This window comes from Ostrea edulis, chromosome 2 (genome assembly GCF_947568905.1).
Source record: "Ostrea edulis chromosome 2, xbOstEdul1.1, whole genome shotgun sequence".
Taxonomy (NCBI): domain Eukaryota; kingdom Metazoa; phylum Mollusca; class Bivalvia; order Ostreida; family Ostreidae; genus Ostrea; species Ostrea edulis.
The window spans coordinates 52,819,524-52,843,907 of NC_079165.1; the positions used below are offsets into that span (position 1 = coordinate 52,819,524).

The window sequence follows — 24,384 nt, forward strand, 5'->3', positions numbered from 1 at the left end:
CATTATTGATACAATCCAGGTACATTTTAGGTACTTTTCAGGTACAATCCAGGTACCATTTCAGAAACTTTTCTGGTACATTTTAGGTACAATTCTGCTACTATTTTAGGTACTATTCAGGTAGATTATTGGTAAAATCCGGTTACCAATTTAGACAGTTTTTAAGGTACAAACTGGGTACATTTTAGGTACATTATAGGTACTTTACGGGTACAATTTTAGGTATAAACCCGGTGCCATTTTAGGTACGTTTTGGGTACAATCTGGGTACATTCCGGGTACAGGATAAGTACCATTTTAAGTACACTCTGGGTGCCATTTTAGGTACTTTTCGGGTACCATTTATGGCATTTTCCAGACTTTGCTTGCCTCTCCTAAAGTATGTTTGACTAACACTTCAAATGTACTGGAGTTCTGCTAGTTTTCATGAATATTACCAACCATGTCCTGAAAAAATGAAGAATCTTAATATATGAGAAATTGCATTTAATTCATACTATAAAAAATTATGACAAAGCTTCTCTTCTTCGTAATCCTATTTCTCCTGCAAATAAAAAAAAACCCATTTAATGAAATATAATAAAACCAAATCACAATACAAATGTAGTTTACTGCACTTTTCTTTGTCTTTAATTCAGTTGACTTGACGCTTTAAATTATCTTTATTTTACACCCGTTTCGTCTCTTTTAACTTTCTAAATTAAATATACTTATATATTATATTTTCTTGGATATTGTTCCTTTATTATTAATTCGATTAAAATCTAACAAATACATGTAAATAAGTGCATAAATGAAAGAAATTAAAAAAAACATTTTCATCATAAATGATTAACACATGCAATACAATACCAAGATTGCAATGAAAATATTTTAACTTATCTAACTTTGCATTAAATGGTTGTGCTAGATAATCATTCTTAACAGCAACATCTTTTCATAGTCTGAACAGCAACAAGACATGAATGTGAACCATGGATGCCCCCAAACTTAACGGTTTTCAAGACAAGTAGGTCAAAATTCATGTCAAGGTCAGAAGATCAAATTTGGTACCATCAGAAAGCCTTAGTAGGTCAAAAGGTCATTAATGAGGTACTTATATATACAGTTTGTATATATATATTTAAAAATATTTTCTTGTCACAAAGAATAAAAATGGCAAACATAAAATCCCTACCCATTTTAGTTGAAAAGTTATAACTAAGTTAAAGTTATATCAATATGCCACTTATATTTTATTACAGATCATAGGATACAAAATATTTTAATAGCAATATTACCTGCGCATTTTAAAAAGTTTCACAAAAATGTGCTGTTGATTCTCTGGATAAGTTTTTGCTCACTTTCCTTTGGGAGAACATTGATGACGTACATTCTAAAAAAAATAATAATGCAATTATTTTGTGGGCATGTTATATATCTATTTAAAATTAATAGAAACAGTTTGTATGATCTGGCCCCGCCGTCATAAAACATACTTAAGTCTGAGAATATTCTCAAGTCTGAGAATGTTCTCAACTTCCCCATTCTCAGACTCAGCGGCCGTCATAAAAAGGTTGAGCACAAAAAAAATTCTCAAAATCAGTTTTATTCTCAAATATTTGAGTCTACAAAAATGCAGACTTAAGAACGTTCTCAAGCATTAAAAATGGCTGCTATGATCAGACGCAGACGTCAGAGGAGACAAAATCAGCGCATTTTAAGATGACCTCGGGTATTTCGGGACCTTAGTAATCCTCTTGAGAGTCTGGAGGAGGACGAAATCTTCCAAAGATACCGCTTTTCACCAGAAAGTATTGTTTTCATTTTGAATGGAGTTGGTAATCTGCTGCTCTATAATCAACAATATCAGTACATACAACAAATCATACATATTCAAATCACTAGCGCTTTCTGGATTTTAACATCCATCCTCAGGTGAATACAAATATACCTTTCAAATTTGGATAACTTCAAGGTTAAAAGTCTGAGATTGAATAGTGATTCTACATGTATATGTACCATCAGAATCAACACCTCCATTTAAACCATGGACATTTGGTTGGCCTACTGACAAGTTCAGAAAAGTCTCTTCCCCAGGTGTTAGTGGTGGGAGGGGTGGACCTCCTCCTGTCTTGGGCTTTTTGACTGAATCAAGTTTTTCTTTGCCTAATTGAAAATAGATGCTAGAGATTTACACAATATATGATTGAATTATTCAAATAAGGTTTTTAATTTAAAAAAAAAATTATAATCTCATCAAAATACCATACAATAAAATAAATGAACAATAATGATAATGATAAAAAAAGATAATATTGGTTAAAAAAATTGATATATTAATATATTTCCAAAACTTCAGATTGATTTGATACATGTTTCTATTGCTAAATTTAATACAAATTGATAAATCTTTTTCATACTTCTCTGTTTAATGTTGTAATATTTTTTCTTCGCTTCCTCCAGACCTCTCATCTTGTTGTCGAATTGTCTACAAAGCATTAAATTACTGTAAGAGAGGAAATTTAATTTCAAGTTTAAAAAAAAAAGACAATGATGGGAATTGAACCGGGGACCTCTTCAGTTGGGATTGACGTCGTTACCACTTGACCATTTCACTTGTGTATCTCTGAACGATATATTTATATGCCTTTTATTTGTAATCATTTTTTGTTGAAAATTATTTCGGGTTATGTTATTTAAAGAAAAATGTTATTTAATGAAAACTTTTGACATAAAACTAATTATTGATAAATATTTATAATGTCACATGAAACAGTGCATTGCATGCTGGTCATTTTTTTTAAATGTACACATGATACACCTTTTTTAAAACCTCGAAAAAAGCGGATTTTGGTTGTGGATTTTATTTATATAATCTATTATTCGGACACAAATCATGCAAAACTTCAATTTATTATTCGGGAACAAATAATACAAAACTTCAATATCTGTTATTAGTATACAGAGGTCATAAGTCATTTACAGAAACAAGTACCTGTGATACAACACTATTCAGAAGGGAAGTGCCCATAGCTGTAGTCACCACGTTTGCCCCTTACTTATGGGAACACTGTACATATACTTCATCACCATGGAATAAAGAACTATAACACAATTTGAGGTGTTACATTACTATGAGTAAAATCGTTGATCCACCCCTTTTAATCGATGGATGCCGCGTACGTGAAGCTTAAAATAGATTTGGAAAGTCCCTCCAAATCTGCTTTGAATCAGAGGAAATACTGGCATGATTTCTTTATATCTCCAGGTCAGTAACAAAACAATTTTTATGAATAATGATGATGATACGAAATAGTATTTAAATAGTTTTTAAAAGTCACATTTCCGGAATAAATGCTATCGTAAAGTCCGCGGATTGAATAACATGATTATGCGACCGAATTTAATCAATTCGGCGTTTATGATATTACATTTTGAATTAAGAATTAAGAAAATAATGTTCTTACGAATTTAACTTGTCAGCAACCATTTGCCATTCTCTGTCTTTTATTTCTTTAATCTTTTCGGACTTTCCACAACCCTTCAGAGGTCCAAAGAGGATTTCTGCTCTCGCTTTCACTTCCTCTATTAACAGAACTTCTTCCTCAGCGGTCCAATTTTGTGCCCTAGCTTTCTTTTTTACTTCCATCGTCTCCATATTAAAAGGAAATGCAGCAGACGACAAAATTTCAAGACGTAATATTGGTATATTTACATGTTTCTATGACGTTTTCTCACCTTTTTAACATTAAAGAGCTCTACAGGGCCGCTACCATCAAAGTTATAAAATGTCATTATGAATAGATATGATGTTTACAAATGACGACATATAGTTATATAACTTGAATAAAATCAAATAAAATATGCTACTCATTAAAATTGTTAATTTTTGTGGTGTCATTATAGATAAATTGGACCTAACATGAACCGAATCGAAAATAACCGAACCGTGCTGTTCTGAATCGAAACCGAACCGAATCGAGCTAACCCTGAATCGTCCCAGCCCTAGATTGGCCCAATTAATATTTCAACTTTTGAAACTGAATTCCTCTCTGCTTTTTCTAGCAGTAACCAAAGTGATCAGGTGAACGATGTGGCCCATGGGCCTCTTGTTTGCAATTGGTTTTCGTCCGTCGTGAGTGAACAATTGAACATTTTTAACTTCTTCTTAATAACTACCAGTTTAATTCTTTTCAAATTTGGTATGAAGCATCATTGGGACAAGGGGGACATAAATTGTAAATTTTAGGACTCCAGCCCTGGGGCCCAAGGGGTGGGGCAAAAACTGCCCAAAATTGACCAATTTTCAAAAATCTTCTTCTCAAGAACCACACAGATGTAAGAAAAACTAAATGCATAGTGATGTAGAGCAGGAAGACCTCTACCAAAATTGTAAATTTCATGATCCCCGGGGTAGGGGTTTTGACCCCAGGGCGGGGCCAAACTTGTTATATAGTGTTTATGTGTAAAACACTTAAAGTACATCTTCTTTAATACTATTGATACTAAATTGAAAGTAAATAGATATTTAGAAAGAACAGATAGTCCTTTACCAAAATTGTAATTTTGATTATTCCAGGGGTAGGGGTTTTGGTATCGGGGTGGGGCGAAAATGGTCTGTTATTAAGTGTGTGAACAATAGACATTTTTAACTTCTTCTTGATAACTATCATTCCAATTCTTTTCAAATTTGGTATGAAACATTTGGAACAAGGGGAACAAAAATTGTAAATTTCAGGATTCCTGCACCCCTGGGGCCTTAGGGGCGGGGCAAAAGCTGTCCAAAAATGACAAATTTTCAAAAATCTTCTTCTCAAGAACTACACACATGCAAGAAAAACTAAATGCATAGTAATGTAGAGGAGGAAAGCCTTTACCAAAATTGTAAATTTCATGATCCCCGGGGTAGGGGTTCTGACCCCAGGACGAGGCCAAACTTGATGTATAGTGTTTATGTGTAAAACACTTAAATAACATTTTCTTTAGTGCTTTTGATACAGTACCCGCAACGTTATTCTTGACATAATAAATGATAGAACATGATACACGCATGATAGGATAGGATACACGCACGATACAATAGGATACACACACGATACGATAGGATACACGATAAACCTGATAAATGGAAAACCTGATAAACGATCTTCACGATAGACCTGATAAACGCAAAAGACGATAAACGATCTTCAAGATAAATGGAAAACCTGATAGAAATGTAAATTTAGAAACAATTTAGACAGAATGAAATTTTGATACCGACATCATAATTACATTATGTTGATAATAATGCTGAAGTATTTCAATATTCATTAACACTAAAACGTATAATTTCTTTAATACACGGTCGTACTTTTAAACAAATATTTTTATTTGAATTTTTTACGCTATCACAGCTAAAATCAGAAAACTAAACTATATACAATATTTAATTCATTATTTGATATCTATATGAATTTTCCCAGCCAATGATTCTAAAATCATATTGTCATCTAATGTTTAATATAATTATAAATTATACAGGGGATTAACTAAATGTAATATAATGTAGTGATATCATGCTTCAGTAGCTCTCTTATTCTAATGTCTATTATCTTGAAATCAATGTGAAATAAAACCAAGTAATATTTTATGTGTAGCGAGGAGGGGATTATTTTGCATCAAGCTCTAAGTTCACTGGTCATTCAAGAATTACAATTATTTTCATCTTGACTGCTTTAAAAAAGATCCACTGCAATACACCAAATCTTCATACGTTAGATATTTCTACACTATGAGTGATAATTGATATTCATAAGTAATTGGAACATATGTATTTGAATTGATATCTTAAATTAATAACAAAAAATAGATAAACTATGAAAAAAAATAAACAAAACACGGGTTTTTTTAAATTCACAATTTTGAACCGCTTAAAGAAATTTGTGTTTAGTCCAAAACTTCATAGTTATTTTGGATTTCAAACATTTCAGTTGAGCATCACTGAAGAGACATTATTTGTCGAAATGCGCATCTGGTGCATCAAAATTGGTACCGTATACGTTTTACATTATGACCCCTGGGTCAAGGCCTCTGCTGGTGGACTGTTAGTCCCCGAGGGTCTCTACAGCCCAGTAGCTTAGTACTTCGTTACTAGCTTGAAAATACGGATGTATATATAATTGCTGTTATAAATTTAGAAATTCATTTCAAAATTAAGGATTATCTCCCTCGTGCATAGCTCTTATCCTTGGACGAATTTGGCTCCACTTTTTTGGCACGCTGTTTTTGGCTATATTTAGCTCCAAAACTTCATAGTTATTTTGGATTTCAAACATTTCGGTTGAGCATCAATGAAGAGACATTATTTGTCGAAATGCGCATCTGGTGCATCAAAATTGGTACCGTATACGTTTTACATAATGTAAAAAAAAAATTCAAATAATCATCAAAACCGTCATTAATATCCAGTGTATCTACCCGTACTACTATTGGTACATATATGTACAAGTGTACAAATACAAGTAAAAAAACAACAACGATGACAGCAGAGTCGTGCCCAGATGGACAGACTTTTGGGAGATGCAACACCCTTGCACCCTTTTAAAACTCAATCTTCTAAATGTGTGAAATACAATGTCCCTGAGAATGTTTGCTGTCAAAACACGGGTGATACACAGACACGCACAAATTCAGTGTAGTGGGTACATAAATAGAACACAGGTGGGGGGAAAAAATCGGAAGAAAAAGAGCCTTTATTAAAATATATGTAATAAACAATGTAATTTATTGATTTTTCCTTTCAAATCGGAACTTCATATTTCTCTGTTAGTGTTGATTACAAATAATTGTTTCTTAACAAGCAAATGTTTATGAACTTCAGATGAAGGGACTTTAAGATTTACTGTCCACGGTTTCCTCGGCAAACCACTGCCTACTTTTTCATACTACCTAGAATGAAATTTTGATAAATTTTCACTCTCTCTGGACAGACAAATAGCTCTTCTTCTCTTCTGCCTTAAAATCGAGAGCTTTATGTTCTCCTTCAAATATATTGTCTTTTCTCGATTCCTAAAAATAGCTTCTTTAACAAAACGAATAAAGCTTTCGAAAATTATCGTTCTTTTTCATTAGATTTAATATACAATCTCGATATAGTTTCCGAAGCTACATGATAAACGATTTTCACGATAAATGGAAAACCTGATACACGCAAAACACGATACACGATAGACCTGATAAACGCAAAACACGATAGAAAACGGAAAAACTGATAAACGCAAAACATGATACAATAGGATACACGCACGATACGATAAGATACACGCAAGTTACGATAGGATACACGCACGATAGAACACGATAGGAATGTCAAAAATAACGTTGCGGGTATTGTACTAATATAATTAAAATTGAAACTAAATGGATAGAGCAGGTAGTCTTTTTGCAAAATTGTAAATTTGATTTTCTTCAGAGTAAGGGTTTTGACCCCAGGGTTGGGCTAAACTTAGTATATAGTATTTATGTGTAAGTTTGCTGATACTGTATAAAATCTAAATGCATACTTAGGTATAGCAGAAAAGGATGTACAAAAAATGGTGAATTTCACAACCCAGGGTTATGACTTTAGGATGAGTCCAAATTAGTCATATATTTTGATGTTTTAATGTTAATACACCTATTATTTAAAGCCTTTCATCAGTGTATGCACTTTTAAGGGCGTTGAAGTTTTAAGAACACATCTTGTTTTATACTGTTGCTGAACATTAGAATTTAGCTTAGATATTCAGAACAGGAATTTTTTTCTAGATTTCATAGCCCATGGAAGTAGAGATACTTTTTCACTAGTATTCAGGTGACCGATAAGGCCTGCATGTGGGCCTCTTGTTTTATAATTTATTCGATTTTTGTCACATGCATACATATACTACCCTCTCACACTGATTTATTCATTCTTTAATAGAATTATCAAATCTGTGGTTACTTGCTGTACAAAATAAAAAAAACACACAAAAAATATTTTCAAAAAAACAAATCCCCAAAAAACAAACGCAAGTGAAAAGAAGCTAGTAAAAAACAAATCAGTTAAGCATATTTTTCCACATGGTATTTTAACCTTAGATGACATAATAATCCAACAAGGTTTGGGTCTTTATTCTGTATTAAACAAGTAAATATTTATTGTTTGACATATAGGATTATAAAATTTATAACTTTGTTATTTAAAAAAGACAATGGAATTTCACCTAATATGATATTGGACACATTAAAACCAACTCTTTCTGAAGTCTTTCTGTATGAATGTAGACTCAACTCATTCCACAATGTTTGGATTTGATCACATGTAGCAAAAATACGTGTCATTGTTTCTATATTTTTAGCACACCTGAGCTGAAAGCTCAAGTGAGCTTTTCTGATCACCTGTTGTCCATTGTCTGTCTGTAAACTTTTTACATTTCCGACTTCTTTTCCAGAACCACTAGGTCAATTATAACCAAACTTGGCCAACAGCATCCTTGGGTGAACAGGGTTCGAAATTAACTTTTTCAAGCACTAGTCCGTACGGACTAGTCACTATTGATGTTCACTAGTCTGCAAAGCATTTCACTAGTCCGTCTAGTATATCAAAAAATGATCTTCATTTTAATCAAACTAAACACATCATAGTTGCAAACAATTCGATTTCTGACACCTACAGAAGAAAAAGAGACCACCATATTTTATTTCGTATTCAAGATCTTCAAAAGCATACAATATGAACCTCAGAGTTAATCCTTTGATAAACGTCCATAAGTGCGTTCGAGATCGACGTTCCTGTTGTTTTGGTGTTCAGACCTTAGAGTCACAGGAGTTCGAAATTTTATCAAGAAAGTCAATAAAATTCACTCGATTGACCAAGTCATGAGCTATAGTGTTATGAACTACTGTGTTAGAGTCGCGAATGACGAGAACATGTGCATACAAACGTGCATGTTCTCAGACCACACTACTTGCAATTCTTGCACCTAGAACACGTTCTCGTGATGTGTACTCGGTGTTTGGAATCGGCAGGAATTTGACAATTTGTGCACGTTCGAAGAACGGCGGTCTCGAACACACTCCATGTGTTAGGAAGATCAGGCTGTCATAGTCATGCAAACACTTGACCATGCAGGTAATCAACCATAAGTTCAAACATCTAAGAGACTCAGACAAATCTTGCTAAAAATCTTTACCAATTCAAGATTGATTTCTGGATTTTCACTAGTCCGTACGGACTAGTGCTATAGAGAGTTCACTAGTCCGACACGTTTTTTACTAGTCTCGGACTTACGGACATGAGTTAATTTCGAACCCTGCTCAATATCTAAAGAACCATTCACTTGATCGTAATGATATTTCATATGTGGGTTGGTTATGAGTAGAAGCGCACCCCTGTTGTTTTTCAGGTCAAAGGTCAAGGGTCAATCTACTCTGGACATAGGAAGATACTGTCCACTCAATATCTTGAGAACTTGACAGACATCAAACTTGGTACACTGGTACATCTTCAGATGACCCCCATTGATTTTTAGGTCACATGGTCAAAGGTCAATGGTTAAACTGGACATAATATATTTTCTCCTATATTTTAAGAATTATTTACTTGATTGACACCAAACCTGGAACACTGGTACAGCATAAGGAGTAGATGACCCCTATTGATTTTTATGTCACTTGGTCAATCCACTCCTGACATTGGAAGATATTTTCCGCTCAATATTTCAAATTGGTGATACTACTACATGTATCAATCAAATTATGCATCTGTATAACCCTTTTCAATTTTGCACCATGGGGGGGGGGGGGCATATGTGTTTTACAAACATCTCTTGTGGCCGGAGTGGTTAGAGCATCGCACTAAAAATCACACCGCCTCTCACCTCTGGTTGACGCGGGTTCGAATTCCGTAAGTGAGATATTTTCCCAGTTTACTTTCGGAAGGTCGGTGGTCTCTTCCCAGGTACATTGTATCTGGGTTCTCTCTTCCACCAACAAAAACTGGGTGCCACTATATAACTGAAAAATTGTTGAGTGTGGCGGAAAACATCAAAACAATCAATCAAACAAACATCTCTTGTTACTGAAAGGTCGCTCCTGCAGCATTGTCTCGCTAAGTATTTAAAAGCATTTGCGAGAATGGGGGTCACGTATTTATTTACGGATGCACTCGTTTTACACGGAGGAAAACCAATTCTTGGTTAACGGTACAAGTTGAGGGGAATCCAGATAGTAATTTGCAGTGAAAACAAAGGGCAAAAATATATATGGGCAGAATTATGTTTGTCTAAATTTTAAGAAAAAATGCTATAGAAAGACACTTTTGAACTGATATTTTAGTTTCTCGGTTATAACAGTTAATTTACAATATGACAAATAGTTATTACTCCCCGCAACAAGTTGTGGGGAGGGGGGGGGGGGTATACTGGAATCGAGCTGTCCGTCCGTCCGTCTGTAGACGCAATGGTTTCTGGGCTCTAAAGCATTATCCTTTCCACCTACCGTCACCATATCATATATATGGACTACCCATGGGATGAAGATGTTCTCTATCGATTTTGGGGTCAAAAGGTCAAAGGTCAAGCGCACTGGACATTGAAGTAGCAATATAGTTTCCGGGCTCTAAAGCATTATCCTTTCCACCTACAGTCACCATATCATACATATGGACTACCCATGGGATGAAGATGTTCCCTATTGATTTTGGAGTCAAAAGATCAAAGGTCAAGCGCACTGGACATTGAAGTAGCAATATGGTTTCCGGGCTCTAAAACGTTATCCTTTCCACCTTTCCACTCTTTAAGTTAAAAAGATATCTCTTTAAATTTTCAAAAAGAGATATCTCTTTAATCTAAAGAGATATCTCTTTAGATTTTCCTCCCGGTGACCATAATGACTTCTCCCTGTTGCATTGTCATTGAAATGATGTTACCATAATTTTTAACCAAGCAAAATACTTCTAGTGTACAAATGGCGGGAAAGGTTGAAGAGGTGGTTGAGGTAACATTGTCAAGTTGCCAAGAGGTGAAATCTAGTCTAGCGCATATATTTCATCAATTTATTGTCTTTGTTTTTTGTCACCTGTACATGTATACATTTCACATGCGGTGAAAGAAAAATCTTCCCACGAGATTGCAGCCATCAGGGTGTTGCTAAAACGCGGAACGGAAAACAAAACGGAACGGAATTTAAGAATTAGAATGATTAATGTAGATAAGATAACGATAAAAATTGGGGGGGGGGGGGGGATCATTTTGATTAAAATCAACAATTTGGGAATTGTTTACAAGCGATAAAACAACTCTAATCTTAAAATTTTGCATCATAAATTGATTAAGCGAATTTAGTTAAACGTTAGTATAAGAATTTACAAGGCATTTTACAAGAATTTCGAAATTTCGGCAATGACAGAGGTGTTAGCGAGTAGTGACACCTATGGGTAGAGAATGAAAAGAACACACGTGGTTTATACCCCCCCCCCACCCCCCGTGGCAAAACGTCATTAACGCACATGTACACGTATTTACACATAATACCGTGTATTTGCGTACTTACAACAGGGAGTGTGATATGTATAAAACAATAATAATTCTTGATTTTATTTAGTCAACAAGTTAAACATCCTTTGTTTGATTTATCATATCATCTTTTAACCAACAGAGACTTAGTAACCGCAGCACTCCAATAGGGAGGCCTTCTGGCAGTTAATTCTTAAACTAAATACTTGTATAGCTTAACATTTGGATTAATAATGAGATGACTTTTAATTCCATTCAAGCATAAATTCTGTGTTAGCTTTTTCATATATCGTGAAATAAATCTGTTAATTCCTCTTACTATTGGTCGTAAACGAAAATCACCCTAGTTAACATTGGTTTTGTTTCAATCTTTCTTTCCTGCAGTTTCAACACTAATCCGAAGGATATCGGTAATTGTACAAACTTTCACATAGATTCATCCCAAATGAGGCAAAACGTTTTTCTTCACCGGACTCGTTCGCTTTAAAATTTGCTGTGATACATAAATGTATATTGTACCAGGTGTAGAACTAAATTCAAATTCAAATTCAGTTATCTTAAAGACCCAACTTTAAGTTAACGCCTGTGTTGGGATCAATGATAAGCCGCTGGTCAATCAAACTTTTAACAATAGAGCTTAGGTTGATTGACGTTTGCAGAGACCGTGGTCTACAGCTACCCGAGAAAGATGTTTTGATAACAATCATGGATAATCAGAGGACCAGCAGTCTTCAGATCTCGAGGAAAGCCCCAGTATACCTGAGTTTTGATAGCATTGACTCGCACCTAGAATATTTTAATTTCTAACATCCCCTATACAATGCAATTTATCATCGTATTTTCTCTCTCCATCTTTATACATGTATTATAGATTAAACAATCAGAAATCAAACAATAATAATAAAAAAAAACAACCAAACAAACATAAGTTATTGGAATATTTTCTATTAATGATTTATTGTGGCTTTATATTTATAAAAACATGAACAATTCTTTATTGGCACAGCACATCAACATGTATAATGGTTATATTGCCCATGCGTAAAACTGTTACAGTAGTTAAAAAAAAAATGCTTCTGTTTGAGATACCACATGGATTATAAATTACACAATCAGAAATCAAACAATAGTAAAAAAGCATAAATAAGTTATTGAGATATTTCTATTTATAATTTACCAGGGCTTTATATTTAGAGAGAGAGAGATAGTTACTGAGATATTTCTATTCATAATTTATCACCGCTTTATATTTATAGAGAGAGAGAGAGTTATTGAGATATTTCTATTTATAATTTATCCCGGTTTTCTATTTATAAAGATAAGAGAGAGAGAGAGAGAGAGAGCGTTATTGAGCTATTTATAATTTATCACAGTTTTATATTTATAGAGAGAGAGAGAATGTGTAAAACTGTAGCAATAATATGACATGGCAATAGTGTTGCATACGTATGACAATAATTACTCATTTAGTCAATGATTGAGAGTAAGGGAGAGAGAGAAGGGGGGGGGGGGTTAGACTAGCTATGTGTCAGCTTCTGTTTGGGATACAATCGTTACACAAACACTACGTCCACAGAAACCCTAAAGAGAGAGAGAGAGGAGGGGGTGTAGACTTCGTGTCAGTTTCTGTTTGGGGTGCCATCGTTACACAAACACTACAGCTACAGAAACCCTACAGACGGCCCATATTGAGGGGTATCTTGATCATTCTTCATTTGGTTGTACATGTACACAGATCTACTTGGATTTATTCATTCTCTCGAAACTTGGATATTTTACCTACTACACCCGCGACATCGCGAACTCCCAGGACACCAGGAAGTGTCCGGAAACGCCGGGTAATATTATATTTAGGAAATTATTTATATACGATATATATATAACAATTTAATTAGAAATTTTAAAAAGCGAAGGTTTAGAAATGGGCTAAACCTGTCATTTGCAATACATAAATATGACCAAGTTTGAAGGTTTATGGGAAATAGAAATGCGGTATGCATGTAGGTAGAAATTTTAATTATTTTTTTTGTTTTTTGTTGCACAACTCAAGACACTGAGCATAATTTGTAATAACCTGAGAAATTTCCTGTGTATATCATAAAAATATACACAACAACCGATCTCTTGGCCAGGTAAATTCCAGGTAAATAACATTGACCATGGATAAGCTCCGCCCACATTCAGTGATCCGTGGAGCAACCGTACGGTGTTTTTTTTGGGTCTTTAAACATATGTAGTTCAATTAAAAGCACGTTCGATTTAAAAAGGCTATGTTTGGGGGAAATTGTTCAAAAAATTATTTCATCTTTTACAATGTTGTTTTCGGGGTTAGGGATGTACCTTTTATTCATTGGATGGGCTCATAAAATCTTTTCTTACCATACCAGCCAGAATAAAGTAATAGAATTTGAAAGGGGTTGAATTATAATTCAAGTCTTTTTCAGTATGTTACCTTATTTAATTTTTCTTCATTTGTTAAACAACATACTGTCAAAATCTGGGGGGAGGGATGACAAAGCCGGGAAAAAAGATGGTGCCAACAGGCGCTTGCTTGATATTTTTTATTACAATATGTAAAACTTACTATGCAAATTATTAAGCAACCGCCTGTTAGTACATTCATCCACAAAACACACCATGTAAAAATACATAATAATGCATTAGTATGAGGTATCAATATGAAATGGTGGATTCTGAGGATGACTTCTTGTTGTCTCAGTAATTTCTGCATTCCTTGTTCATTTAAGCCTTTTGATTTTGCTAAATGTTGACCTCTACATAACATTATTGCATAATATAGTTTCCGTTTTCTGTTCCGTTCCGTCTTCCGTTCCATTTTCCGTTCCGCGTTGTAGCAACACCCCAGCCATCACGGTAAGATTTGCTTTGGCAGGCTTCCGTTTTAGGGAAAATTCCTTAAGTATTCAAACTAATAAAAATATTGGAAAGAGATATCTCTTTCTCTTTGAGAGATATCTCTTTTTCAACGATTAAAGAGATATCTCTTATACTTTGAGAGATATCTCTCTAAGAATTCTTAGATATCTCTTTAAGTGAAAGATATATTTCTTTAAGTGAAAGAGATATTTCTTTAAGTGAAAGAGATATCTCTTAAAGTATAAGAGATATCTCTAAGTGAAAGAGATATCTCTTAAAGTGAAGAGATAGCTCTTTAAGTGAAAGAGATATCTCTTTAAGTGTAAGAGATACCTCTTAAAGTGAAAGAGATATCTCTTTAAGTGTAAGAGATATCTCTTAAAGTAAAAGAGATATCTCTTTAAGTGTAAGAGATATCTCTAAAAGTAAAAGAGATATCTCTCTAAGTGAAAGAGATATCTCTTATTTAGAGAGATATCTCTTTAAGAATAAGAGATATCTCTCATTTTAAAGAGATATCTCTTTAATTTAAAGAGATATCTTATTTTTCGAATAAATAGTAAAAGAGCTTGCCATAGTAGTTATTTGAACAATTCAAGAAATATATTGACAAGTCGTTTGTTGTAACAAGGTTGACATGATTTTGTCCTATGCACACTCGTCTGTTAATGTTTGATAAACATCTAACAGGCTTATCATGTGTCATGACTGTGCACTTTATTTCCAGTAGCATGATGATATTTTTAAAGTTTTGCATATTCAGGACAAATGGTGTACAGTGTCCGTCAGCGCTGTGGTCAGCAGCTGGCCAAGGAGGCGCCAGTGGATGTAGACCTGGTTAGCACAGTCCCAGATTCTGCTACACCTGCTGCTCTTGCTTATGCAGCTCAGGTAGGCAAAACCTGTCTAGAGAAGGCAGTTATTTTAAAACATACAAGAGTTTTACAGTTATCACCCATCTCATGCTTAGAATGCCATTCTTTATTTTGAAATGCATATAAATTGTACGTGTACAGACCCTGAAGCGTACTACTACACCACTTGCACGAAACAGTACGAAATGATTCTTGCAGGGAACGGTGAACGGTCTGCAGTGAAAGGTTTGCACGAAACGCTGAACAGTCTGCACAGAACGGTGAATGGTTTGCATAGAACGCTTCGCATGAAATGCTGACCACTTTGTAGATGTAGCTTTCACGCTTTGTGAACGGTCTGCACGAAACGGTAGGCATGACCTGCACGCTTTTATTTATTCATTTTTTTTGGGCATTATTTGGTTCTTCCTGGGGTTAGTTTAAACAAGAAATAATCTCAATATAATGGTAATATTCTAGATATTAAAAAAAGGTTGAGATAGAAATGATAATGATCCATTTTTAAAAAAAATGATTACTCATGTACAACGTGGTAAATTTCATTTTTGGAATAAAAACAAATGAATTTTTTTAACCTTGGAAATAAAAGAAAAAAGATGCAAAATTTGTATCGTCATGGAATATTGATTAATCAACTTTGATTGATTCAATGCTCTATTAAATTTGTTGAAATGTTTTGCTATTTTTGTACATTCAATCTGAGTGTTGTGAAAACATGTTCAATTTGTATATTCCAAGCCTCTTCTCAAATGCAGATGTTGAATAAACCTATACATTTTTATATGTGTATATGACAACAGATTTTAAAAAACTTCTCGTCAAGCAAGACTGAAGCATATTCTCAGGCGGGGGAGGGGGGTTGCAGCTACATGTAGACATCGTATTAGCCAGTCGATGAGATCCTGTCACCTTGGATAAGAAGGAAAAATACAAAACAAAAAGACAATCAAAATATGATTGAAATAGATTGAGAAATAAATCAAATATATAAATTAAACAAATAATGAGTAACTACAGTAATGATCAACAGATTCTTCAACTATGTATGCGAGTGAATCTAGCATCTAATTTTAATTACATTGTTGTATTTTGTCTCAATTTTAAACCTAAAGAAAACTGCAACACCTCTTTTGTTATATTTCCGTTGCCCCTACTGATTTTCACACCTTCTGTATGAATGTTAATTTCAAACACCCAGATTAGATGAACTTAAAAAAAAAGCACCTTGGAATTTGCGTAGAATATTCAAATTATACATATAGGTTGGTCTTTGCATTATGCAGACAGTTCCAATAAACAATTTTGATGAAAATATTTTTATTTAAAGAGAAACCTGATCATACAAGTGTAACAAGACAAACAAATTATTCCTATACACACAAAAAAATTTTTACCGAGGGCAGAGATATATCATGTCTCTGCACTTGCTAGAAACAACCAAGAGTGTTGAAATGGTATTGGATTTTGCTCTGTCTGGTGGTTTTATAATAACTTTTTCGATTATTTACAGATTTTCACTGTTGAAAGTCCGTCTTGGAGACATTTTGAAATAATTGCTCAAACTCTCAACAATATCCACCAATCGTACATTCCATACTGAAATGACTTGCTAGTTTTACACGGTCTGTAAGTTTCTAAGGGCGTGGTTTGAATGATCTACACGTTTCTCTGGGCGTGGCTTGATCAGGTATGGAACAATTCTTGCACGAAACGATTTGCACGGAATGCTGAACGGTCTGCATGGAATATGAACGGTTTGCGTGAAATGCTGAATGCTTTGCACAAAACGAAACGAAATGCTTTGGAGGTGTAGTAGCATGCTTCTGGGTCTGTACAATTACACAAAAGATAAAAATTTACATTTGATCTGACATTCAATAATGTTTACACAATTTTCTTAAAATTAGCTTGGAATTCCATATGGAGAAGTCTTTTGCAAGAATCGTTATGTTGGAAGAACATTTATCCAACCAAACATGAGACTGAGGAAGATGGGAGTCAACAAAAAATTTGGTCCACTGAGTGATAACATTAGGGGAAGAAGAATAGTGCTGATTGATGACTCCATAGTCAGGGGTGTAACCATGATCCCCATCGTTCACTTACTCAGAGCAGAGGGTGCTAAAGAGGTAAAATTTTGTGATGATTGTGACATCAATTCCAGCACATCCTCTCATAATAAGCTGTACCGTCATTTCTTTCTTTTGAGTAATCTCCCTTTTGCCAGGCAAGCCAGTAAGCCATATTTTTTTAATGCGGAACTTTGTAGGTACACATTCGGATTGCCTCTCCTCCCATTAAATACCCCTGCTATATGGGGATTAATATCCCCACGAAACAAGAGCTGGTGGCCAACAGAATCCAGGAGGACAAACTTGCAGATTACTTTGGTAAGTTAATTGTGAAGAAAGCAAAGAGAGCTAGATTTCAGAGATGTCACTGTTGTACGGTAAATCTTGTTTCTACATTTTGAAATACAAAATTTAGAAATTTCTGTAGATTCCTTATATTATACCAGTAATATATAAGTGCTATACTCATACAAACTTGAGGTCTAGCTATATGTTAAATAAGTGATGAATGTAATTAAAAGTTAGTATTTTGAATTCATAAGAGATGCTTATTGTGAATATTGATCACTGACATATAATAAAAAAAATTACAAGAAATGATTTTTATCCTCCACCATGTGAATTGTAAATTGTTCCTCTGTCCCATTTGCATTTAGCTAATCTACTAAAGAAGATGCCATCATCAAACTTCATACTTTCATTCAATTTCATACACAAATGCAGCTTAATTGGTAAAAGTTTGACAATTATGCCCATATTTTCTAGCTTTGGTCTTCCATATGACCTTTACCTCAAATTTTTGGATTGTGTGATGTCATTTTCTGACTAGTCTATTGAGGATGTCTTTATAAGCATTATCATGAGAACATGACAAATGATGCTCAATTTTTGTCATACTTTCATACAACCTTTATTTTATATTTCTGGACTTGATATTTAGCTCAATCTTCTTATGCAGATACATTTCAGTGAGAACATAACAACTATGCTCGAACGAATTATACTCTTTTGAATTTTATGTTTACCTTATTTCTGAACAACCATGAGGTCATTCATTTACTATGAACATTTCTAGTTAAATGATCTGTTACAATGTTTCCATACATATAATTATAAAGGTGCAGACAGTCTTCAGTATCTGACTGTGAAGGGACTTCAACAAGCAGTTGTGGAGGGAATCAAAGGGGATGGGCTGGAAAACACTGGTCATTGTGTGGCTTGTCTCACTGGCAGTTACCCTATTGATCTAGATTGGTGAAATGTGGATCCAGTCTTTTATGGGAGAATCAACAGGAAATATTTTTTATCTGTGGTTTACTTGTAGAATGTATTTTATTTGATGCTCTAAGTAAGGCTAGTTTTTCCTGTAAGCAGATACTGAGCAGCAAATTTTTCCAAGGTGTTCATTTATGAAATGTTCCAGAAAAGAAACTGATATATATTCTTTTATGATTTACAGTGTAAAAGAAAAATCCCTTTCTCAGTAGACAAATTCTTATTTATCATATGGATGAATTGCTATATTTACACTCAGCTTGACCGAAATCCCTGGCAGACAACAACAAAGTCCGATCCATGTACAATCCACTAAAAATATCTGTAGGTAAGGCCAATTCAACTTAATTGATAGATTACCATCCCCGCCCGCCCCTAAAAAATCGGCCCGCCCCGAAGTTTTTTATTTTGCAAAACTTGCAATTTCCAGAAAATTTTCATTGCCGACTCCGGTATTTACACTTTTTGATTACATTTCCGGTATTGCAACGTGAAAAGCCACGTTAACACGGTTAAGAAAATAGATATGGTTTTCTTAATTTCTCACGTTCTTACGGGCGTAAATGAAAGGAAGGGATTAATGTTCTTCATATCTTGAAGTTTCGTATGTTTTTGTGTTTGAAGTTAAAAAGCTTAACCCTGAATTCGTCTGTGAAAAAAGCATAGATTTATATCCATTTGGCATTCAATGATGCACAAAAACTCGTTTGTCATTAATATTATTCTCAGAAAATAAAAATCAAAAAATAAAATCCTCCCACCCGCCCCATAATTTTTGGTGACCCTGGATAATAATCTACTAATTAAGTTGAATTGGCCTAATTAGGAAGCAGACTTTGATAAGAAACAAAATTGGTTATGTTTGACCTGGATTGAGAGAGAGAGAGACAAAGAGAGAGAGAATTCAGTCAAAACTTCTTATTTACTCAAATTTTGACTGCTGAAATAAAAGAGCACTCATGACATTTTTTTGAGGTATCCAGGCCTGATCTCATAAACATCTTTGATTAACTCTCCCAAACGAAACTTGGATACTTCTTGTTTTTACTCGGATATTACCGTTATTATTATTTTCTCCTTCTTTATCAAAGCTAAACTTGTCCCGAGTGAAGTGCTAGCTGACTGTTTTTTTTTTTTTTTAGTTTTATGACATTTTTATTTCCCAGACCTATCACTATAACATATAACCAAATAGACTAAACGATAAATGAAAAACAAAAAGTGGAAAGCGGCCAGGGATGGGGCCCTGACTAAGCTCCACCTAAATAACAATATATATTCTCTATTACATCTCACAGGATGTAGAAGAAAGGAAAAAAACTACAAGATTATATGTTTATATGAAAAGAGAGTTATACAAATATAAATAAATCATTTCTAGTGGATATGAAAGTATTCCATAATAACAACTACACTCCAAAAGGTCCATTTTGACCCTGGGTAGTCATGTAAAAGGGAAGGCAGACCCTTTCCCTTTACTTTATTTGTACATGATATAAATAGTATGCAATGGAATTTGTAATATAAATAAGATTATAAATTTTTTTACAATACAATGTACTAAAAATATGTGAAAACGATACCTTGTTTAATCTTTTGTATACAGATACATTGAATTCAAGAATTCCCTTTACATGATTTCGAATGTCATAAGATTGCTCTTTTTTGTTTTGTATTCTACAATACATTTTATATTTGTAAATTTTACATGCAATTAGTGATAAAGATTATTTTAAACAATTGTTTTCTCATGCCCCCCACCCCCACCCCCCCCCCCCCAAAAAAAACCAAACAAACAAGAACAATGTTTTTCCATGACACTTGAAAGTTCAATATTTTCTCAACAGTTTTCCAAATTTCACAAATATTTTTACATTTCAGTACCAGATGCTCATTATTCTCTTTTTCCTTACATAGTGTACATAAATCCGTATCTGTAACTTTCCATTTCTTTAACATAACTCAGTTGCTGGTTAGATTGTTCAACAACTTGTAATTGAAATCAGCAACGTGGGTAAAAAAAAAAATATTACATACTTTTTAGGTCACCCTCAAGTGAGCTTTTCTGAATGCCTGTTGTCCGTCTGTAAACATTTTATATTTTTGACTTTTTTTCCAGAACCAATGGGCCAATTATAACCAAACTTCACGGGGGGGGGGGGGGCTTGGATGGGGACCCAATAGGGGATCAAAGTTTTACATAAAAATATATAGGAAAAATCTTCTTCTCAAGAACCACTGGACCAGAAGAGCTGAAATTTACATGAAAGCTGCCTGACGTAGTGCAGATTCATGTTTGTTAAAATCATGACCTCCGGGGGTAGGGTGGGGCCAGAATAGGGGATCAAAGTTTTACATAGAAATATATATAGGAAAAATCTTCTCAAAAACTATTGGGCCAAGAAAGTGGAAATTTACATGAAAACTTCCTGAAATAGTGCAGATTCAAGTTTGTTAAACTCATGACACCTGGGGTTAGGATGGGGCCACAATAGGGGATCATAGTTTTACATAGCTAATAAATAGAAAAAAATCTTTAAAAATTTTCTCCTTAAGAACCATTGGGCTAAAGAAGTTTACATTTGCACAAAGCTTCCTGACATAGTGCAGATTGAAGTTTGAAAAAACCATGGTCCACTGGGAATCAAAATTTTGCATACAAATATATAGGGAAAATCATTTAAAAAAATCACTGGCCAGAAATTTTTACATTTACATGAACTTCATGGCATAATGCATATTCGCCAGAAATTTTTACATCTACATGAAGCTTCATGACATAGTGCAGATTCAATTTTGTCAAAATCATGGCCCCAGTAGTAGGTTGGGGCCACAATAGGGATCTCAGTTTTACATGCGAATATATGGGGAAAATCTTTAAATACAAGCCAAGGTGACTCAGGTGAGCGATGTGGCCCATGGGCCTCTTGTTTATATATTGCACTCCAAGACTGTTTTAAAACATTGAAACTTTTGAATAAAAATTTTGGTGTAGAGGAGGTACAAATTTCTTATCCTGATAAATATCATAGAATCCGTGATTTAACAGTAGAAAGTATGAATTAACTTTTATATGTACATTTTCATATATTATATTTTGAACATCAAAAGGTTGTAGTAATTTTCCTATGGCATTTTTTACAATATTATATTCACAAATTCAGTTTTTCTTGCAAATCAATTCATCTGCGAACCATTCCATCGACTTGAAAGCATCATACTCAAAATCACACTGCCTCTCACCTCCAATTTGCGGGGGTTCGAATCCCGCTCGCACCGGTAAGTGAGAAAGTTTTCCAGTTTACTTTCAGAAGGTCGGTGGTCTCTTCCCAGGTACAATGTGTGTATTTAGGATGCTATTCAAAATATTCACACTTTCGCTTTCTTATTTTCATCTAAAGAACAATTGAAATCGCATGCTTCTCTTGACACTCCACATGCGAAACATAGAAATACCAAAATTACAATAATCACAGAAATTACCAAATAAATGACCAAAATTACCAATAAAGGGACCAAAATTACCTCAGTATATGTCCATCTACATGTCGTCTAGTTACATATCAAATTTCATGAAGATTGATAACAATTTGAAAGAATTGTTTCCATAAAACCGATTATTGTGAAGCGTAAATCTGAGTTACTTCCCTTTACAGTACTCTCATACATAGTAAGATGTGAAACAATATATTTTACGTGCAGGTGTTTGAATGCACGGCACTGTAGTAATGATGATATATTGCTATACTCGACTCTATAGAATGTGTTTATTTTGTCAGTCTTGCATGTATTAGGTACATTATCAGATAGTTATCTGTATGCTCACAGCCTTACTGTAATATTGTGTTGAATTCTAATTAAATATTATTATATTATTATTATATTATATTTATTCACCAAGGGCCCTCAGGGGGCATATACAAATTAACAATTAAACATTATAACTACATGATACAATTTACACATGTGTACCATATACACGTTAAGGGTTTCTACATTGAAATAGGTATTGAATTCTCATCACAATACTGATTGGAAATGTACTGTACAATAAGTGTGCTATATGGGAAGTAAAGTAAAACAATATTATAAAATGTTGTCACAAGCACAGAGGGTACCAAGGGACGGTGCCTGAGCCAAGTCTATCAGACTGGCAGTCTTGTACCCTAAGTGTTTAAGACAGCTTATTTATAGTATACACAAAAATAAATACATGATACCATATACAGATGTTATTGTGTCGCCTGCGTTACGCAGTGGCGACATATAGGGATCACTATCCGTCGTCCTGCGTCGTCGTCATCACAAAAAAATTTCTGTCACAGTTTTCTCAAGAACCACATGGGGCAACTCCCTGATATTTGGCACAGAGCATCACTGTGGCCAACTGTATTGTGTAAGACATTTTCGAATCTGTCGCTTATCAACTTCCTGTTTGCTGGGACTTAGAATTTTTTACAGCAAAAAAATTTCTGTCACAATTTTCTCAAGAACCACATGGGGCAACTCCCTGATATTTGGCACAGAGCATCACTGTGGCCAACTGTATTGTGTAAGACATTTTCGAATCTGTCGCTTATCAACTTCCTGTTTGCTGGGACTTAGAATTTTTTACAGCAAAAAAAATTCTGTCACAGTTTTCTCAAGAACCACATGGGGCAACTTCCTGATATTTGGCACAGAGCATCACTGTGGCCAACTGTATTGTGAAAGACATTTTCGAATCTGTCGCTTACCAACTTCCTGTTTAGTGACAAAAACCATTTCAATAATTTACTTTTTCAACATTATACGTGATATATTACATATAGAATGAACTAGCAGGCGACACATGTCTTCCGGGGAAGACTTAATACTGCGTATATTCAAGACAGCTTACTTGAGTATTGTATACAATTAAATAACACTACACAATACGATAAACAGATGTATACCATTTCTACATTGATGTTGGTCTTGAGTTGGCTTATAGTGCTGATTGAAAATGCGATGTGCAACAAGGATGTTACATGTGAGGAAAATGAAACAATATTATAAAATGTTGTCATGAATACAGGGGTTACCAAGGGACGGTGCCTTTGCCAAGTCAATCAGACTGGCAGTCTTGTACCCCAAGTATTCGAGACAGCTAGCTTATTTATAGATGTGTTTATTTGAAAGTGATAAGTAGTAAATTATACATACAAGTATAGTTATACAACCCTTAATATTCTATATCCCTGTTTTTAAAATCATTTTACTGATTTGTTTGAGTATTTGTGCATTTTCATTTGTCATGAGCCAGATCAACTTTTGATCATTATTCATGTTACAAAAGTTCTTACAGCAGTTATTCACCAATTCATATAAAACATTTCTTTCTTCCTCATTATGAGAACATGACAATAAAAAATTTTTTTCATCATCAAGTGTATTGGTATTACATCTAGTACAGTGTCTATCTTGTCTAGGAATGCCTTGGTATCGGCCTCTTTCAATATTTAATCTATGTGCCGATATGTGAAAGCGTGTAAAACTTCTCCTCTGCTCAAAGCTTTTGTAGTAATTCTAAATATTTCTCCTGACCAAAGTTTTGTTTAAAAGATATGTAGCAATTTAATTTTTTGTCGTATTGTGAAGTAGCTTGTGATTTCTATTCCTTAATATAATTTTTGAATAAACAATTTTTCAGTTCACTTTTGAATTTATGTACTTTGGCACAAGTCAAATTCTGAACACCATCTAGCTTATTGATAAGAAAATTGGTGGTACTGTACCATGACGGAACATTCTGTTCAAACAGTGACT

At 34.2% G+C, this 24,384-nt stretch overlaps 2 protein-coding genes across 6 annotated transcripts in view; one reads left to right on the plus strand and one right to left on the minus strand.

Annotated features, from left to right (window-relative positions):
- Positions 1–22,473, plus strand: part of LOC125682090 (amidophosphoribosyltransferase-like) — a 119,201-nt gene extending 96,728 nt beyond the window's left edge. For all 4 annotated transcript variants that reach the window (XM_048922491.2, XM_048922492.2, XM_056154425.1 and 1 more), the window contains 4 exons: positions 15,139–15,266; positions 17,158–17,379; positions 17,520–17,640; positions 18,441–22,473. In XM_048922491.2, the coding sequence (XP_048778448.1) occupies positions 15,139–15,266; positions 17,158–17,379; positions 17,520–17,640; positions 18,441–18,580 (611 nt within the window). In that variant the 3' untranslated portion in view covers positions 18,581–22,473. The remainder of the gene's footprint in view (positions 1–15,138; positions 15,267–17,157; positions 17,380–17,519; positions 17,641–18,440) is intronic.
- On the minus strand, positions 470–3,744 carry LOC125682118 (uncharacterized). Of its 2 annotated transcripts, XM_056154434.1 has the most exons (5): positions 3,450–3,744; positions 2,403–2,470; positions 2,002–2,148; positions 1,281–1,833; positions 470–544 (listed from the first exon to the last, which is right to left on the minus strand). In XM_056154434.1, exons 1-4 carry the CDS (start codon positions 3,638–3,640, stop codon positions 1,784–1,786), a joined length of 456 nt encoding a protein of 151 aa, XP_056010409.1. In that variant the 5' UTR covers positions 3,641–3,744; the 3' UTR covers positions 470–544; positions 1,281–1,783. The 2 variants fall into 2 exon arrangements, with proteins under 2 accessions (XP_056010409.1, XP_056010408.1); XM_056154433.1 differs by lacking the exons at positions 470–544; positions 1,281–1,833 and having other exon boundaries at positions 1,848–2,148.
- Positions 22,474–24,384: the final 1,911 nt, after the last annotated feature.

Excerpts from the sequence above, each read along its gene's own strand:
- LOC125682118 (XM_056154433.1), bottom strand. The coding sequence starts at position 3,640 with ATGGAGACGATGGAAGTAAAAAAGAAAGCTAGGGCACAAAATTGGACC. Across the intron at positions 2,471-3,449 it reads GTTGCTGACAAGTTAAATTC|ACAATTCGACAACAAGATGA; the intron begins GTAAGAACATTA and ends AATGCTTTGTAG. Across the intron at positions 2,149-2,402 it reads TTACAACATTAAACAGAGAA|GCAAAGAAAAACTTGATTCA; the intron begins GTATGAAAAAGA and ends ATTTTCAATTAG.